The sequence below is a fragment of the Vespa velutina genome, chromosome 15 (genome assembly GCF_912470025.1).
Source record: "Vespa velutina chromosome 15, iVesVel2.1, whole genome shotgun sequence".
NCBI lineage: Eukaryota > Metazoa > Arthropoda > Insecta > Hymenoptera > Vespidae > Vespa > Vespa velutina.
Genome location: NC_062202.1, coordinates 4,948,025 through 4,968,834, shown reverse-complemented (window position 1 = coordinate 4,968,834; position 20,810 = coordinate 4,948,025). Strand labels below are relative to the sequence as shown.

Here is a 20,810-nt window from a genome sequence, read left to right as displayed (position 1 = left end):
TGAATTTTGTGCATTCGATATTATCGAATCGATTGTTAGTCTACGGAACGTCAAGATATAAAGCTTGAGAGATTCATAATTCTTAATAATGGTCGTGTAAAGTGCCGGTATTCTTCCATAAAAGTTCGTTTTATCGTTACATGTGGTGTTACAACATGGCGTGGGTTCCATTAGAATCAAATCCCGAGGTAACGAATTATTTTATATATCTGACATTTGGACGTCTAGGAGAGAAAAAGCATTAATAGTTCTTTTGTTTATTTCAGGTTATGACGAAGGTAAGATAAAAACTTCATCATCAACGACGAAAGATCGTTATTTAATTAATCGTGCCTTAGTAGAATTCAAAGTAATCATAAAGAAAAATAATAAATAATACGTATCCACTTGAGAATAAAATTATCGCGAATTGCTCTCAAAAGTATTTCTCGCTAGTGGAGTTTTTAATGCGCTTGAGAGTCCCTAACTGATTCTTATTAGTATTATAGACCGATCGCTATATAATAATATTCTCAAATATATGGATACAAAGTAATATTACTTTGGAGAGTAGTTCCAAAAATACGAATTAGTTTTGTATGATGAGATTAATTATCGTGAAAGTAACAACAACAACGGCAAAAAGTAAATTTAATATTGCGAAAGGTCCAAGTACAGACAGATTATAAAAACAGGAAGTAAATACAAAAGAAATTGATATACATAGCCAATGATCAATGGAAAAGAAGGTAGATAATAAATAAATAATGCTTAATTTAAGTAAAGCATAATAAAGTATATGAAATTGGATGAATGTATTATTTGCTAACGAATTCATAAGAATTTAGAAGAATAGAAAAAGGAATAGTAAGAACTTAAGTGAGAATTGTACAATTGTACTTTCTGCTTTTTCCTCCTTTCTTTCTTATTTTATCGTATATATCTTATTGTATGCAATAATAAGAACACCTTAAGAACATTTTATATGTAGTTCTTTTTTTACAATATCTTTAGTAACTATCTTATCCAATGGTTAATTTAAAAAGAAACTGCATAATAGGCATATAGATAAATCTCAAATGGACACATTTCTGAGAGTTTTGCCTGACAGTAAAATCTTGGCGAGCGCTCTGATGCCTGATCTGAGAGTAAAAATTACTTTGTACAGTTACTTTGAAATGTATAAAAAATTGGAGAGCATTCTTGTGAACGACTGTTGTAAGAAACTCCTCTCAAATGAACATCTGACTTAAGAGAATGTTCCAAAGAGGAAGATATTTGATAATTTTAATTATTTCCTTTCGATATTGCTTCATTCATGGTCACTCATTGATGTTTTAGTTTTTGTACAAATTGGGTGTTCCCGAGCAATGGAACATGATTGACATTTATGGTTTAGAGCCAGATTTATTGGCAGTTGTGCCCAGACCAGTTTTGGCAGTTATTTTGCTTTATCCTGAATCAGTAAAGGTATATGTGCAACTTTAAATTGATAATAATATTATTTATTATGATGAGTCATCTCAATGAGATGTAGATTAATAATTAATTACATTGATAGACCGAGGTACAAAACAAAGAAGACGAAGAAACTAAATCAAAGGATAATGGAAAGGATAGACCAGATGGCGTTTATCACATGAAACAGATCATTTCCAATGCATGCGGTACGGTCGCATTAATTCATAGCGTGGCAAATAATATGGAAGAGTAAGTATATTAATTTTTTAATAATAACTTTCGCGCTTTTTGCGACAATTGAACGATGAATAAAATATTTCACAATTGTCTTTTACAGGATAAATCTTAAAGAGGGATTTTTAAAATCTTTCTTGGACGACTCGAAGGATCTTTCTTTTGCCGAACGCGGAGAACTTTTGGTTAATGCTCAAGGTATCATCGATACGCATAAAGAATCTGCCCAAGAAGGACAAACGGAGGCAAGTTTGCGTTTATATAAAATAAAATCTTAATAATTATGCGATATTCTGATATTATATTTAACGCTCGTACAGGCTCCCGAGGAGGACACTCCGGTGTATTATCATTTTGTTGCATTTGTACGAAAGAACGGGACGCTGTATGAGCTAGGTGGGTTATTTTATTTTCCTTAAATAAAACTCGATTGTTCGTTAATAATGTTAAAGACACGATCATTTCTAGATGGTCGTAAACCTGCACCTGTCGATCACGGACCGACTACACGAGAGACATTGTTGGAAGATTCTGTTCGTGTTTGTAAAGAATACATGGCACGTGATCCAAGTGAAATGCGCTTCACCGTTGTCGCTCTTGCTGCCAGTTATTAAAGAACATTTCCTTTTCTAATATTCAAATATACACGTAAACATGCTTGATGCTAATTTATTTTCTATGATAGTTATGTAGTTCGCTTGGGCAATTCATTTGTTATATCTTTATCATTTTTTTTAGATTTTTACATTGTATGTCCCTATAATAATCAAAGAGGAACAAAATACTGATCATATACTGTAGTTATTCATTTCGATCTGTCAAATCCTTTACACATATAGTCACATTTGCGTAAATAGCGCAAAGTCGTTTGTGAAATTTAGTTTTTTTTGAGTCTGTAACTTATTCGAAATCACTCGAGAATAAATCGCGCAATCAAAAATTGGATTTATTCATTAACCAATGATTACGTCAATACTTCACGATTATGTCATTTTTAATCGATCCGATAAGAAAAGACCTGAGCGATGCTTCGCCAAAATAAAGAAACGAACAATTGTGACAGAATGGGTTATTTGAGATTTGTTTTCTCAAGTCAATGATAAAATTTGTACCGAAGAACCATTTGTTGGTAATATCTACGATTTCAAAAAAAAAAGAAAAAAAAAAAAAAAAAAAAAAAAAAAAAAAAAAAAAAAAAAAAAAAAAAAAAAAGAAAAATTGAAATGATCTCCAGATATTTCTTTGTTTTTCCTTATTACAGGAGACCGCAGAACTCACCGGTCACTGACCAGGTAGAGCTTGGCTATTTTAGATTTCATTCCCAGAGTATGTTGGCAGCCGCCTCTAAATAGTGACTTTAAACACACAAAATAAAATCAATTCTAGACTCTCGGAGAATCGTGTTGTCGTTAACTTTTCTTAAAGAGTAGCTTAAAAATCAAATTCAACTCACCGACTGATTAATAATTCAAAGATTCGTTCGATACATTGTTCATAAATCTTTTACGACATGATACAGAAAAATAAAACATTCTCCGTACGCATTTTGTTATTTTGTTACGATACGTCATTAAGTTGATTACAAAAAGGATATTGTGCGATTGAATGCTTCGATAAAATTTTCCATTTGAACGTATCAATCGTAATCTTTTCGTCGTCTTTTCGTACGGTGGAAATAAGATATACTTTGGATGAAAAAAAAGGAAAAAGAAAAAAAAAAAAGAAAAAAAAAAAACGAAAAGATTCCTTGACGTTGTCGGAATCGTTAGTTTTATTCGAAGTATATCGATAAAATGAAATTGAAATAAAAAAGCTGTCATCATGGGTTTGTTTATTTGAATGAAGAATACCTTTATTAGAGGGATAAAAAAGTTTGATTGCAATAATAACTTGTGAAATATCATACAGCGTACAAATAATTCTTAGATAGAATGAATGATCTCGTTTACGGTCCGCTTTACGTGCGTTCATTCGAGGTAATACATATGATCCGACTCTCGGATTGACGAGATATTTTCCTTTTTTCCTCATTGAAAAACGATGTGCCGGAGCTCATCTTGCTTCAACGGAATGTCATGACGAAATTCGAAGGGATACGAAGGGCAATACGTCATGACTTACTGTAACAAGTATTGTGAGAACGAAACGAGTAGGTTCATTAGAAAAGAATAATTTAGATAAGAATTTTTTAGCCATGGAAAATTTCTATACGATTCTCTGGCCTCATTTCATCAATTACGATAATGTTAATTGCGCTGACTCATTATGCTGCGTACTAAAAAAAAGCATAAAAAGCAAAAGTGAAAATATATAAAAGAGTCGAATATTTATTCGAATCTTTTTTCGTTTTAAATCGAGCTAGCGCATTCACGAAAGTAATACGACTTGGCGGTTTTTGTTTTTCAGACGATCCAAGACGATGAGGATGACGAAAGATTGTTTTTCTCTGTCTACTCGTTCACGGGTCTGCACATCGACCTGTACACTCTCGCTGATGCCAAGAAACCAAGAATCGGAAACTCGAGCAGTAGCGAAGGTGCACGAATAGGAAAGTAAGACGGCCCCCGGAGTTGTACAGTAGTATTCGGTTCGCATCAGCTGTGCATTACTACTTTGGTTCAGTCGCACGGAGGCATCCGAACGTGTGGTACGTGTTTACGAGCGAACGACGGATAATATCTTTGCGATATCCATGGGTTACCGGTTATTATATTATTCATTGAGCAAATCGTTGGATTGAGTATTAACGAAGGTAAGTCTTTACGCGTTTTCCTCTATTATTTATTTCAATCGGATCTAATGCTTTTCTTACGTACGAGATTTATCCCGAAAGCGTAGAAAATATTTGACGAAGAACTTTGGATAAATTTTGAATTAGTTTTAGTTATTACTTGTCCAAGAATCACAACGTTCATCGAAATTTCTATATCGATAGAATTGGATCTGTCAAGTTTGATGAAACACCGTAGTATGATACTTGTTGAACGTCAAAACAGAAGTGACGAGAGCTAGAGATCTAATCTAAGAGATTATTATTTTCATAAATTTTTCCTTTCTGTATTATTTTTCCTCATTAAGAATGTATCATACTTCGAAAGAGGATGTAAAGATAACGTACACGTGAATTTTACTCTCTATCTTACTCGCGATAGAGTATTCTACGAATCGAAAGCGTGTAGATCGTGGTTTAATTTCATTTATTTTAACGAATCGTATGAATAACGTCAACTTCCCGTTTTGACATCGCGATCCTCTCATTTATTTTTCTGAGAAAATTTCTATTTAACAAGCGTACGAGCACCTTGACAATTCGTATTCTTTTCGAATCGTTTAACATCGATTAAGATCGTATCCTATAATCAATAGGATTTTCGTAATCGAGGAAAGAATAAAAAGAGTAAAATCGAATGATATCGTACATTGTATTGGGAAATATGGATTTGTTAAGGAAATTTCCTGTTCAATAGTATTTATCAAGGATAACTACTTCGCTTGGGTATAATAAATCACGATAATGTTTGCGGTACAAACAGTACGCTAACTGCCCAACGAATAATGTCGTTTTTTTTTCAATGTGATAGAATGTATTCTGTTATAATAGAATTTTATTATAATTTTTCTTTTTTCCTTTTTCCATTTACTTTTATTTACCTATTAAATACAATATTCCTTAATAATTTCGTCACCATCAAGATGAAAGTCGAAATTGATCGATGATATTGAAACGGTAATAAATTCGAACCAGATGTCGTTAGATCGATCCGGATTGATTTCCAGTTCAAGTTGCGTCAAGTTCGAGTCGTAAATCTTTCGATAAATTGCGACGATGCCTTGTTAATAAAGTGTTTCATTTATTCATTTATATTTATTGTTGATATACACGAGTTTGAATTTTACCGTCCAAATAGTAAACGTACAAAGTTATTAACTTTCGCTGCCATTAAATGTCGCTGCAGTTTTTAAAGTCGTTATTTATAAAGTCGCGATCCTTCGTCTCGTTGAATGATATTACGGCATACAAAATGCTCTGACAATAATCTGATGTATCGGATAACGATTTATCGTTTAATTACTCTTAACGAGTTATTGTCAAATGTTGTTATCAAATGTCTATGTGTGCGCTTTACCTTATTTACTTACGTTAGCGAGAATTCCTTTCACGGAGATTTTTTTCTCGGAAAGAGGATGAGAGAGAAACGAGAGAACGAACGAACAAACGACCGAGCGAGGCGAGCCATAATCCATTTTTGTTTAAACGACAATGAAAAATATTTTATAATATTTATATATTTTATAATATTTAATGAGAAAGTATGAACATCGAGAAAAACACGGGATAGATGAAATTCGCCAACTGAATTTGATGACTTATTTGATGACATACCGATGTCGAATCATTTTGATTATTGCGTAAACATTTTTCGAACCAAACGTTTGTCGATCAAGTATTTTGATTTTGCTTATACTTATTTATTATATCACTTCAAGATTAACCGAAGGAGAGTATGGGAAAGTCAAGACCCGATACCGATTGTTACGGCATGATTTGGGGGGATAAAGGCAATGGTCGAACGGTTTTCCTTGTTGATACTGGTTCTTCAATTCGAAGAAAAAACTGATTTTATTATCCTTGAGTAAAACATACCAATGTTTACGTTTAGATTTTTATGACTTACATATATACAAACACACACACACACACACACACACACACACATGTTTCATCCTTGGCTTTACTTTTTATCTTTATTTATATATTGCTATTTCAAAGCGTGCACAGTTGATTTTCATTCATATCTTATAATTTTCGCACGAAAACGATTTCTACGATAAAAGCGAACGTGAACGTAAAAACAAGGTCGCTTTAATACATATGAATATTCGTTCACTGAGTAGCATCAATAAAATCGATTTCCTTGACTTTGTTGACCTCGAGACAAACCTTCAATGCTCATTGTCATCATATTTCCTCGTTCGTGGTGTATATCGAAGAAACACGACAAATGAGAAACGTGAACGACCAGGACGCGTGGTCGGCCGAGCACCGACCGTACACGATTCTATTTTGGCATTGTCGTCGTAAGCTTTTTTGGCCTCGCCAAAGCATGACTCTGAGCATATCCTCGCGTGCAGTAACGGATGAGTGAAAGAGAGAAAGAGAGATGATATATCTCGAGATACGATAGCAATTCGCATAGAAATGTCAAGTAAGAATCTGGCACCTCTGATAGCGGCTAGTTGTATTTATTATCTCATGTTTTTATTTGCTCTTATCTAATTTTGTTCTTGTTTAATTTTTTTTTTTCTTTTTTTCTTTATTACTATTACTTTCTATTGATCACGATGAAAGGAGAAATATTTTTTCTAACAAAATTTACGATCTTGCTGAGATGAGATTTTTAGGTATAATAATATCATGCTAATGGATATGTTTCTTTTATTATTATTGTTCTTTTCTTTTTATCAAGACGTATATTATATCTGTCATATCAAGCATTCTCCTCCTCATCAGTAATGTGCACGCTTTTTCTTTCATTCATTGTTTTTCTTTTTTTCGTTTTCTTTTTCTTCTTTCGTTTCTTTTTTTTTTTTTCTTTTTTTCAAAATATTCTTTATAGAACACATTTATCTGTATATTTTATGTAGATGTTTGTCGAGATTTACTCCCACACGCTCCATGTATGCGTAATCCCGTTCGTTCAATGGTCTCTTAGAGAGGCGATGATTTCATTCCAAATTAGAATATATACCATCGTCAGAATTGAAATGAAACATAATACGGTGAATTTAATTCACTACGTATCTATATATGTGTATATGTGTGTAAGTAATCTCGGAACGTGTGAAAGATTTGAATTAAACGATTCAAGATCATTTCCAGACCTTTAATCGAGGCATTTTCTTTATTAATTATCTATCTCTATCTCATAAAGTCCTACAAAAAGATCAACAATTTATTTCAGAATTAATGGAAATAATTCATTTCAATGTTTTAATATTTGCGCTATTTCTAAGTTTTTCTTTTCGTATTTTTTTAACTATAATATTCTTATCGTCGATATCCTCGTTATTATTAAAAGAAAACAAAAAAGAAAGCAAAGAAAAAGGAAGATATTCAAAGGTAATAATTTGACGAATATAAGACCATGTTCTCCTTGCTGCTGTTAGTTACAGTTTAGAGTTATACTCGATGCGATTTACTTTAGACGGGACTATAATATAAGGAAACGGATATTCGTAAACGAGCTTACGAGACGAGCATGCGAAATATGGCTGGCGTTAGCACTGATTCATTTTCTTGCTTTAAAATGTCTTGTTTCAAGTCTCGTTTTGTACAAAAGAGCCTATCGTGTGATTTTTCACAAATTAACGGACGACTCGTAATATAGAATAGAATCTCGCTTTTAAATGTCATTTAACTGTCCACGATAATCGATGTAATTGTTCTTTTCCTTGTAATTGAAATTGAGTTGAAAACCTTTTAACGAATGGCCAGCTCTCAGTCACCGTCACGCTTAAAAATGAAATTTTTATTTTTTAAAAACTATAAATATTATCTCAATGGAAAGTTTCGTATATTCGTTTGATTTGTTAAAATAAGGAAATTGCGTTTCATTTGAAAGTTCAAAGAAAATGTAGGAACGACACTCGCACTCGAACAAGACTGCACGTTTTTCGACTTTTTCATATCTCTTTTTCTCCTTTCACCTTCTATTAGATGTTCACGTACACGTCGATATATATACATATACATATATATGTACATATATATGGAGGGAAACCTTATATAACACGGTTTTGACATAACGCGATCTTGAAATTCAGGTAATAGCGCTTGTATAAGCCGATACTTGAAAACGTAGTTTCGATATACACGATCTTGAAATGTTTAGATTTTTATCTTGATATATGTCACAGATAACTTATATTAACTTACATGTATTGTTTGAATTAGTTAAAAGTATATTCCTATTTGTTACATTAATGTGTTGTTTATATAATTTAACAAAAAAGAAAATAAAAACAGGACAATTCAAAACAAAAAATTTCAAACCTAACCCTGTTTTTTCTATTATAATTGCGATTTATATAACGCGGGATTTCTATGGAACGGAATATCCGCGTTGTACGATTACCTATGTATAAATATAATATTTTGTGTGTGTGTATTTAAATTCTCCGATAACAGTTGATTTATTTTCGTGAAAATATTCTCATGCTTTTCCATTTCGATCGGTTTTAATAAATGATTGGCAAGGTGCAAAATAAGAGATAAAATCATAGCTATTCGAATCAATCGATTTGTTAATAAAAATCTCACACGATTTTTTCGGTTATAAAAGCGGAACAAAAATTCTTTCCAAATGAAATGTTTAATCCGCATGTGTCACATGTCGTAATAAACGTAACGAACTCCTCGATGGAAGAAAGGTGATAGTTCCTTCGATGAATACTATCATATTATTCTCTTTCTGCTTATCTTTTAATTATTAAAATTAAATATTTGCAAGTTTCCTTCATATTTTTGAATTTTTATCTCGTTTTATCATTATATAATATTATTTGTCAATTTATATATGAAGTTTTTAATACTTTTTTATATTTTATACTTTAACAAGTATACAAGTATAATAGTTGTGTGTGTCCTTTGGAAACACAGCATTTTTGAAAAAAATACTTCAGACAAGAGTTATTCGATTTCAATGAGGGAAATATTATGGCATTTATTCTATTTAATGAATGGTTGCAAGGTCATTTCAAGATGGACATTGTTTTCTTTTATTTTTTTTTTTAATTAGTAACCTATACGTATTTTTCACAATGGTAAGATATTCTACATAAAGGAAAAATTTTTTTCTGCAATTTTTTATATGTTTCGAGCTGTTGAAAAAAGAAAATTGGATTTTAGAGTAATTCTCTTATTGGCACGAATTAAATTCGTAAGGAATTTTCCTGTTTACTTTACTTCTATTTATGTGTATTTACTTGTATATCTATGACTGCCTATGTATGTAATATACGTATACGCATAAATACTTATACACGTAACGATAGATAGCATTCGAGACTAACAATGGAATATTACCGAGGAAAAGGCGAAAAGATCTCGAACCGACGACGTCGACAGATGTTCGGTCACGTTTCCGTGAGAAACCGGATCGTGAGTCCTTAGTTGAACTCTGTACGACCCCGATTTGATAAACCATCGTCCGGTGGAAAGTAATGGTACATACATACATACACATATACATATATGTATATATACATGTATATGTATATATATATATATATATATATATATATATATACACATATGCATACATATACATGTACGTACGTATAACTTTATTGCATTTCCAGTTCGTTCTCGTGTCCGGGAGATTTCGTTTTCTTTTTCGAGACAGATATCTCGCTCAAACAGAAAGTTCATCGAAATCGTTCTCGTATCTTTATCCTCTTATTCGTTATTTCTTTAATTTTTTTTTTTTTTTTTTTTTTTTTTTCAATGCGATCGATGATCTTGAGGGCAACCTTCTCTCGTAGTTTTCTTTCTCTATATCTTTCCTTTTTTTTCTTTTCCCTTTAGATAAATATCCTATAAAGAATAAGAATTTTCAACGATGAAATTCGGTCAACGTTTGTTAGAGATAAAAAAAATAAAAAGAGACGTAAAAAAATATGAAGAAAAAGAAAATAGGAAAAAAAATTTATACTCAGCTAGGCGTGCATTTTGTTACTGTAAATGTATCTGTCTGTTATAATTTTGTTTCTTTCTTAAAGAAGGTCAACGTTTTGTTCTTTTGTGAAATTTCGGAAATCTTTCATTTGCAAATAAAGATAGTCGACGAAAAAGCTGTGCAAATGGATGAAAGATGTCATTTTCTCCTCTTGGCATTGTCTCGTTTTAACTTGTATTTATATACATACATATACATGTATATATTTAAGCACACATACGCGTACATAGATACGTTGGGTGTGTTCATTCATTGAGTCATTGAAAATAATTCCGAAGGCGCTTATAAATCGATATAGACGAAGAAAATAACGTTTTGTTATTATTAACTTGAAAAACATTATTATACATCTATACGTATAAGAAGTTGGCAAAGAAAAAAAAAGTTTTCTCATTAAACGATACGATTGATTGTTGACTGTTGTTTTATGAAATATCGCTGATTTTAATCTTCTCTAACGAATTTAAATGTAATTTATGAATTTGTACTTTGATTACTTTGTAATATATTTTCTTTTTTTTTAGAAAAAAGTTTGTAATCTAAGATACCAATATATTACCGAAATATATTATTTCGAAATATATTATTTTGAAATGTATTATCGCTTAGATATAATACATACATACATATATATATATATTTAGATCTTATTCGTTTAATGTAGAATGGAAAATTCTCGAGATATTTAAATATTGGAGATTAATCAAATTTGTTTTATTTCATTTATCTTAGATGGAATTACACAGCAATCCGGCTGTAATGTCGACGAAAAAAAATTCCATTCATGGAGATGAGACAACGTTCAAGGAATCGCTTGGGTATGTAATCATATTTCTCTTGTAAGCGATGATTTGAAAATTAATCGAAACGTTTATTACGTAATGATATTTTGTGAGCGACATAAGCTATTCAAACGTAATTTGTATCGTTAAAAAGTATGCCTATGTACGACAGAAAGCGCAGGCACTAAAAGGTTTTTTATTGTTGCTCGTGATATCAAGAGTACAATAGTAATATATTTATAATACTTGGTAAATATGTCATATATAGTTGCGTGAACATCTGCATATGCGTGTGCCTATCGTTAAAGTTACTATTCATGAAAAATTCAGAATCCGATTGACGATAATATTCATATTTTTTTACATGTAAAGATAGGTATATCTTTTATTTCGCGTGGGGTTATCTTAATTAGCCTCAATCATGCGATTTTTTAATTTTTCTTAATCGAAATTTCATTCGATGAAGAACAAATGATATATATATATATATATATATATATATATATATATATATATATATAATATCTAGACATTAATAAATGCAATTTAGAGAGAGTTGATATTTTTTTTCTTTGTTTTCTGTTTTCATCAAGATCAGGACAGTATACATTCCCGTACAAGCCTTATGATCGTGGGAAAAATCGCTGATTTAAAGTTTGCCTTGCTTTCCCATCCTGCTTCTTCTCCAGAATTAGTTCCCTTAGACTTTCGTCTGTCTGTAAAATTCAAAATTGCTTAATTTATTTTTAAGATTAAAATTTATTTTAAACGGAAAAAATCACGAAATAATTTTAGTTGAAATATTTCTTGATGGTCGACGATACTTTCAATTTTCATCAGACGACAAATCGATAATTAACGTAAGCAACTCTTTTAAAGTGTTTCAAAAATAAAATTTCCGAGATGGTATGAAAGCATCGGAGCATCGCCGAATGGATCCATTGAAATTAAAGGAGATAATGTTGAAAGATAAAATAAATTTAATATTGAAAATAATATATTTTCATTCTTAAGAGCCGAATCTTTTAAATTGCTTTTATATGTTTACTTAGATGTATAATATATTGCAACGGCATATAAGTCGACGGAGGTTTACCTTGAAACACAAAGTAATGCGCGCGAAACTTGCAAAGTGTTTCATTTTAGATCAGACACTTTCACTTGTTAGTTCGTATGCGACTGGCTTTATGCCTTAAAGTAAATGAACGAAAGCCATTGCTTATATCCTTGATCGGTAGTTACTTATTATACATTATTCGATGCATGAAACAAAAGAGATATATTTCCTACATTTTCTATGTTTTGTTCGTAACTAATATAATCGATAATGGTTATTTTGAAAATTCATTATAACGTTACTCGATTGATATTTAATTTTAATAACATACGAATCATTTTCAATGTTCATCGAATATGTTTTATTTAGCAATGGCGGTACCTATGGAGCATTTCAATCAAAAGATCCGATCTTATCGATGGAAAAGGGAGGAGAAATGAAAGGTGGAGTCGACGAGCATGGAATGACCGTAGATCATCCAACTTCGTAAGTATTATTCGAATTGTCGTTTAAGATCAACGTACAATTAGCTAATTTCTCATACACACGTATATGCATGCAAACCCCGTCGATTATAAGAAATTTTCGTGATTTTTTGATTGGCTCGATATCTAGGTTTTTTTTTTTTTTTTAATTCTATGTCCTATATTAACGTACGCCTTATTTCTTTCTTTTATCATTTCTTTTATTTCTTTCTTTTATAACTTTAAGCACTTTTTAAATTTACTCTTAAATTTACTCTTAAATTTAATTAACCTACTTTCAGAGAGAGAGAGAGAGAGAGAGAGAGAGAGAGAGAGTTAATCGTAAGATATTGGATGAGTCGGAGTGTTTAACGATTACATACCTCTATCTTCTCGTGATATTTAATATGCAACACAAAGATGACAAAATGACTGGAGAAGTAGTGCATATCTGTCGATGAGTCGACTCCGATAGTAGTAAAAAAGAGAAATTCGACGGCACGGCGAGGAAAAGAAGCTTTGTTTAGATGAATTATTATACATTTGGTGCAAAAGCCAACTTGGTGAATGTAGACTCCGAATACGTAGACGCGTTCAAACGGATAGAGATTGGTTTAATTCTTTAGTTACTTGTCCATTATTTTATCTCGCTTCTACGTGAATTATTCATGAATGTCGCGTGTTCAAGCTTATTTCCTTAATTCACGAACCCGTGCAACTGATTAACTTTAATTTCAACATGTCGCACGTAATCCTCTAAGCCATTTAACTCGATCCGTACGTACTTACGTACATATTACACGTAATTAACAGAATAGTAATATTATATAGGCGAACTCGTTACAATCAATGTCGTTGGTAAATACGCCGAACAAATAGAATTGTTCCTTTTTGTTTTCTTTCCTTTTTTCTTTTCTTTTTTTTTTTTTTTCTTTTCTTTTCTTTCTATGCATCTTCGCATCTGAATTGTAAGTCAATTGAATTAGATTCAAATTTAAATTGGACTTAAATAGAATTAAAGGTCACTTAATCCGAGGTAGAAGTAATTGCGTTTCGTAAGTACTTCCGGTTTACTCTTTTGTCCTTTTAAAAGGCTTACTTTGAAGGTTTTTCAAGTATGTACTTTGTGAATGATTATTAAATACATAAGTAATTACATAAGAATATCGATCTCTTGAGTTGAGTCGAAAATCGACAAAAACTTTCTGTCGAAGAGAACAAATTGAACAAATTATGTAGTTTCTCGTGCTCTATATCACTTCAGGCTTAACTCACGTGGAATTTGCTCAATTAAAACACGGCCGCGTACGCCTCTAATGCGCTAAAATATCTTAATAACGTTGAATCTTAATTCGTCCTTAAACATTCGAGTGTGTCGCGAAGTAACTTTTATCTTTATACTTGGATCATCGCCTTAGTTTTATTTCTGAAAATTTCTGAAAATTATCAATTTATAAATGACATTTGTTTCTCGCTATCATATTTTTTCTTCTTATATTGTTTTTAATCGAAATTAATTGCTATTGCTTTGTAATCGAAACAATTGCTAGGTATTATGCAATAAATGCAATTTCTGGTACGTAGGTATTCTATATATATACACACACACACACAAATATATATATATATATATATATATATATATACACACACATATATTTACCGTAAAGTATTATAAATATTCTCCGAGTTTTATCAAACATTTTACAATTAAAATAAGATCGTTAAGAATAATTATTTTCCGTAATATCGGCAAAAAAAAATAAAAGAGTACAGGTATATTGTTAACTAGCGATCTTTGTATCGATAACTGTTTATGTAAGTTCTATTTCTCTCTCTCTCTCTCCCCCCCGTCCCTCTTTTTCTCTTGCCATTAACTAGTCTTTGCATGCATAGATGTCACGAGGTCTGGATTTAAACTACGCTGTGATGAGCAAAAGCAAGACCGAAATAAATAATTTGGCATAAGCGCCCATCGGTTCGCGTAATACCTACATTTAACTTATCGTTCGGCGAGCCATTATTCCAAAGTATATTGAACTGATATTTTTTCTTTTTTTTCTTTCATATATTTTAACATATTAAACATATGTTTTAAATAGACATGTAGTTTGTTGTACGTATAAAGTTTTCCTTTAGTTTATATTCGACATTAGAAATTATTGAAAAATATTGTCGTAAAGACAATATCGTGAAATTCGTTGTGAAATTTGTGGGACAATTTCGATATTACCGAGTTAGTATTGTATCGATCATCATGTAAAATTAGGCGAAGCTTTGATACTTTTAGTATCTTAACAAGAAACGAACGAATGCGTCCAAACTCGGTCGGCCGATTTCATTCCTCGACGATTTTAAATTAGCTCGCGCTATAGTCCACGCGAATGCTTCGGAAAATTTGCACCGAAGATGTACCATGGTCTCTAGTCGTGATTTCGACTCGACTCGACTCGGTAAATATGACGTTGTAGGATCTATCTATTAATCACGAGAGAAAAAGATACTACATATATACTAATTAACAGCGAAACTGGCGTCTAATCGCAATAGTTCCTCTGCTTTTTCATTTGCTTTTTTTAGTTTCCATGATTAATGATTCATTGATTGCTATCTAAATTGAGGAAACTCACTTGTACTTTGCGGTCATATGTATTTATAAAAAAAGAAGGAAAAAAGAAAAAAGAAAATACGATTATTTTTAATCGTTGAAATAGTCAATTGACACGCTATGGTAATTATTAAGATTATTATTAAAACTAAAAAATAAATTGAATCGTCGTAGGTATATTGAGACCATGATGCACCTGTTCAAGGGTAACGTCGGTTCCGGTATTTTCGCATTAGGCGACGCCTTTAAGCATGCCGGATTGTTACTGGCACCACCCTTAACCATCTTCCTCGGCATTATTTGCGTCCACGCCCAACACATTCTCGTACGTATGATCGAAGCATCGAGTTAGATGGTAACAAAAAATATATGTACACACACACACACACACACACATTTATATATATATATATACATATAATAGATTCATTTTTCTAGATACAATGTAACGAAGAGGTAAAACGTCGTGTAGGTGATCCGAGTATTCAGTCTGGTTTTGCCGGTACCGTTGAATTATGTTTCGCTACGGGACCATTAGCGCTTCGTAAATATTCAGTTTTCATGAGGTAAGAGAGCAGAGAATTACTATCGATCTTTCTCTTTTCTTTTTCTTGTTTCTTTCTTTTTTTTATTTTTTATATATACCGTCACGGTTCCTCTTATTCGTTTGTATTTATTTTCTCTCATGTCCCCTCGATGCCACACTCAAGTATTTTACCCATCATTTTACATCGCACCCTTGCATCGATTTGTTACAGAAAAATGGTTAATTTATTTTTATGCGTAACGCAACTCGGATTCTGCTGCGTGTATTTCGTTTTTATTTCGACAAATATGCAACAGGTAAGGAGAACACAGCATACATACGTACATCTATATATATACATATATATATATATATATATATATATACATATATATATATACATATATATACACACGAGATAATTAATAAGAGATTAATAATAAGATTTTCAATCGATCGTCAAACGTAACGATAATGGTATTAATAATAATAATAATAATGTTAACGATAAAATCGACAGGTGCTAAACGCCCACAACCTCAAATTGAGCGTTCATCAACACATGGCGATCGTCTTGATACCCATCATACTCAGCACGTGGATAAGAAATTTGAAATATTTGGTACCTGTAACGTCAGTCGCGAATTTCTTGGTAATGGGTGGCTATATAGCGACGGTCTATATTATGAGTCACGACATACCGGCGATTTCTGAGAGGCGGTACGTCGCCGATTGGCACGAGTTACCTCTCTTCTTCGGCACCGTTATATATTCTTTCGAGGGTATCACTTTGGTAAGTATCAAAAGATATAAAAGAAACGATCCTTATATTTACTTGTGTCTATCTGCATGTAAAAAAAAAAGAAAAAGATAAGAACGAATAATTAATTAATCTAAATCACATCGCATAATATTTGTCCAGGTGCTGCCATTAAAGAACGAGATGAAGAAGCCAAGCAACTTCAACAAACCATTCGGAGTATTGAACGTAGGTATGGTTATCGTGGGTGCCATGTTCGTAGTGATGGGTTTCTTATCCTATTTAAAGTACGGTGACGATGTACGAGGCTCGGTCACTCTGAATCTCGAATTAACAGAGGTGTAAGTATTACTTTATAGTTATCATCTTTTTAATTATAATTTAGTTATTCACGTGAAATATTTTTGTTTAAAGATCATTAGAAACTTTTATTAAATGGACAAATTATATAATATCTTTCTATATTATTATATTATATTCCTATATTATTATTATTTTTTCATGTTAATGTAATAACAACAGTATCCAATTTTTTTTCTTTATTACTGTAATAGTCTCAGAATAGTTTATAAGATTTCACGTGGCTGAATCCGTATATATATATATATATATATATATATATATATATATATATATAGAGTGGGGCATTTAAATGGAAACACTTAAATATCTAATAAATTATTTATGCTTTTTATGGAAAAAGTCTTCAGAACAAAATTACAATATTTGAGTAAGTTATTTCAAAAATAACTAATTCGCGAGATATCCTTAAAAGAAAATTTCTGATGATTCATGTAATTGTAACGAGCCGTAAATATATTTATATTTTTTGTTGTTTGAAATTAGAAAAATACATTAGAGAAAAAAGAATAATTTAAGGTTGATTACTACATATCCAGGATTATATTTTTTTTGCAAATGCACATGAACATCAATTTTTTCCGGCTGCACGTGCGTATAATTGATGAATGAGTCATCAGGCATTTTTTCAAAAGAGCTCGTGATCTAATTATTTTTCGATATTGTACCTCTATTTATACTTTTTTTTTTATTAACACTTTTATTAATAAATACTTTATATATACTTTTATTAAAATTTTTTTGTATTCAGTATAGTATGAGGAATTAATCCGTGCAAAAAAGAAATCGTAAAGTCCCGTTAAAAAAAAATGCCGACGACCTTGAAAATGCCGACGGCCTCGTAAAAACATGACATTGAAAAAAAAATTTTTCCATCGTCAAATGTAACCTTTCAAATAAATGTTTAGCTGTTCCAATATAAATGCTCCAAATATTCTACTTAATAAGAAAATTTCAATGATACCATATTATCATCATTTGTTATCATCGAAAATGGGAAATACCGTTCGATAAAAATGTCATAGTTAAATAATTAATGCAATTGGATCGTTTGTGCATGCCATTACTTGTACCTTGCATCGAGTATAAATAGATTGCGAAATGAACATTATAAATGAGTCGATAACGAAACTGACGCGAATACTCTATGCTTTTCAATTTTTCTTAACGTACGTTTTTTATTGTTGCATACGAAGAGTGGACGAGAAAAAGATCTACTCGCAGGCAAGGTTTATACCAATTATTTTCTGATAGATGTGCAGTGCTCTTTTGTTCTTTTTTTTTTCTTCTTCTAATTATTGATTTAATAAGAAGTGTTTTTGAAGTTGATTAACAATTAATATAAGGTAACAATTAACTCGTAATGTGTAGTTGTTTATTTTTCTCTTTTCTTTTTCCTTTTTTTCTTTTTTTCAAAATTTTTCTCTGCATGACATTTGAGTGACGTTTGAATTGATATTTTGCTACGAATCTTCTGATCACTGTCTTCTTTCTTTTTTGCTTTCTTTTTTTCTTTTTTTTCTTTTTTCTTTTTTACTTTCTTTGATTTTTTTCAGGTGTTTTGCGCGTTACCGTTGAACGATGAAAGAACGAACATGTTTTCTCCTCGGAGTAACGAAAAATCTATTTTTACAGCTTACCTCAATGCATCAAGCTGGCTATTTCGTTGAGCATATTGTTGACCTATGCTCTGCAATTCTACGTACCTATCGCCATTATATGGCCCGGAATCGTTGAGCAATTCGGTCCCTTTAAATGGCCAGTACTCTCGGAGATAGTCTTCCGGTCTGCTTTGTGTTTTCTTACGTGTGAGTATTTTATTTCATGGTTGTATATCGTATACATTATACATGTATCGCTTACGATGTTCCCTCATTCTCACGTTCTACCATCAGCCTACCTTCCAAATTTTTTCATATTTTAATTTTAAAACTCTTTCGTAATAAGGGCAAGAAAAATTTAGAGAAAATTATTAAGAGAAAAATAATTGTTGCAGTTGTTTTGGCGGAAGCTATACCAGAGCTGGGTCTCTTCATTTCTTTGGTCGGTGCAGTAAGTAGCACGGCGCTGGCCCTTCTCTTTCCACCCATCATCGAGTTGGTAGTATGTTGGCAAAATGCCAACTTAAGTCCCTTTATGGTTATTAAGGACGTGACGATCGTGCTGATCGGTTTACTGGGCTTCGCTACGGGAACCTACGAGAGCATTACGTCGATCATCAAAGCATTCGATAAATAGACATTCAACATTGTACAAAGTCCCATTTGTTGTTTACATTTTTATTAGATTATTTTAAAAATGGACGCGCGCGTGAGGTTAACGGACCATGACATCCACGCAGGACACGAGTAGATGTAATGGACAGCGACGCTTGTCACGATACAGAATCGTTATCACCATTATTATTATTATATTTATATATATATATATACATATACATATACATATATATATATATATATAAATATGTATTATAGTTATAGTAGTAACTAATTTACGTTGGAAGGATGGCCAATGACAATTGTACAGAATTTGTATGCATCGAATGGAAATTTTCTCTTTAATTTCCGTTTTAATTTCGAATCAATTATGACAATACATTAAACTTTCTTGATTAATCAGATTAATTAATCGGATAAGCGATATAATTAATAAACGAATATAAATGATTATTCTCGGATGTTCCTTAAAAGAATAACGAAAGGCCGGTCCCTCCAATGTTATACGCAACTATCATAGGTCTATCAAAGTTTAGTCCCTTTATGTTGCTTGTGATATTGAAAACGATGCGAAAGCAGCGTTTCAATCGTAGATCGATTAAACATACATACGTACATAAATAATATTTAAGGAAGAGAAAAAAATAAAAAGAAGAAAACGACTGTCTTTGCAATTATCGTGATACATATATATATATATATATAGTTAGTTTATATTGCCCGTCCTAAGGATTTTACCCTCTCGCGATTAATTCTATGTACATATACATATATATATATATATACATATCGATATCGTATCTGGTTCAAAAAAATTGGATCTGCATTAATAGTATTGCGTACGATAGCCGAAGAAATTTTTCTTTGCTAGATCATAAAAAAGGAACGCCCCTTTGCGAATGTTTAGAGTACAACTTTATATTAATTCTAATTATATTCCATTGCATATCAATCAGTTTATAATTCTTTACGTTTTTTTTTTTTTTTTTCATTATTAATTTGACACGTGCTTGAAAAGTGACTATTAAAATTTTGTATCATTTAAAATCTGACAAAAGTCAAATGACATTGCCAATCTTTCACTATGCAATGGCTAAGAATTATATCCTTTATTCCACGTTTGAATAACGACAAAGTGTACTATTACTTTTCTTTCTTCTTCTTCTTTTTCTTTTTAAACTATTCGCGAAATTATTAATTTCGTTTTTCGAAAGATTTTTATCATGCACGAGATAAGCCAAAAGAATTCGATCAATGCCAATCTTTATGCATAACTTAAAATCCATTGACTCGATTGTCGATGTTTATTATTATTTCATTTATCTTCCATCGGTTTCCTTACTTCTTGTAACTTTTAAAAGGATATATTTATAAATAGAAGAAAAAACAAAATGAAACAAAACAAAGTGTAAGAAAAGAGACCGACCGTTTTTTTCCTTTTACGTAGGTTATAAAATAAAATTATAATGTTATTCTTTTTATATAGCAAATTTCTAAGACATTAACGTGATGCGAAAGACAAAAAAGTACGACACTTATAAGAATTAGAGAAATACGTATGAAAATTCTTATTTATCTTTTTCTATATACATATTATACACACACACATATATATATATATA

General features: G+C 31.4%; 2 protein-coding genes across 8 annotated transcripts; both read left to right on the top strand.

Moving 5' to 3' along the window:
• The first annotated feature begins 13 nt into the window (after positions 1 to 13).
• On the top strand, positions 14 to 2,467 carry LOC124954462 (ubiquitin carboxyl-terminal hydrolase isozyme L3). The gene is made up of 7 exons (XM_047507458.1): positions 14 to 188; positions 267 to 278; positions 1,321 to 1,449; positions 1,541 to 1,689; positions 1,778 to 1,919; positions 1,995 to 2,070; positions 2,143 to 2,467. The coding sequence occupies exons 1-7, from the start codon at positions 141 to 143 to the stop codon at positions 2,286 to 2,288; spliced, it is 702 nt and encodes a 233-aa protein (XP_047363414.1). The 5' UTR covers positions 14 to 140; the 3' UTR covers positions 2,289 to 2,467.
• Positions 2,468 to 2,618: 151 nt separating this feature from the next.
• LOC124954458 (proton-coupled amino acid transporter 2-like) lies at positions 2,619 to 20,669 on the top strand. Of its 7 annotated transcripts, none has more exons than XR_007102551.1 (11): positions 2,619 to 4,426; positions 11,145 to 11,230; positions 12,621 to 12,737; positions 15,498 to 15,648; positions 15,762 to 15,889; positions 16,034 to 16,166; positions 16,370 to 16,642; positions 16,772 to 16,950; positions 18,166 to 18,193; positions 18,605 to 18,777; positions 18,966 to 19,108. XR_007102551.1 is itself a non-coding variant. In XM_047507447.1 (11 exons), exons 2-11 carry the CDS (start codon positions 11,145 to 11,147, stop codon positions 19,205 to 19,207), a joined length of 1,467 nt encoding a protein of 488 aa, XP_047363403.1. In that variant the 5' UTR covers positions 2,619 to 4,426; the 3' UTR covers positions 19,208 to 20,669. The 7 variants fall into 7 exon arrangements, 6 of the variants coding, with proteins under 6 accessions (XP_047363403.1, XP_047363401.1, XP_047363404.1 ...); XM_047507447.1 differs by having other exon boundaries at positions 16,082 to 16,166; positions 18,166 to 18,198; positions 18,966 to 20,669; XM_047507445.1 differs by having other exon boundaries at positions 18,166 to 18,198; positions 18,966 to 20,669.
• Positions 20,670 to 20,810: the final 141 nt, after the last annotated feature.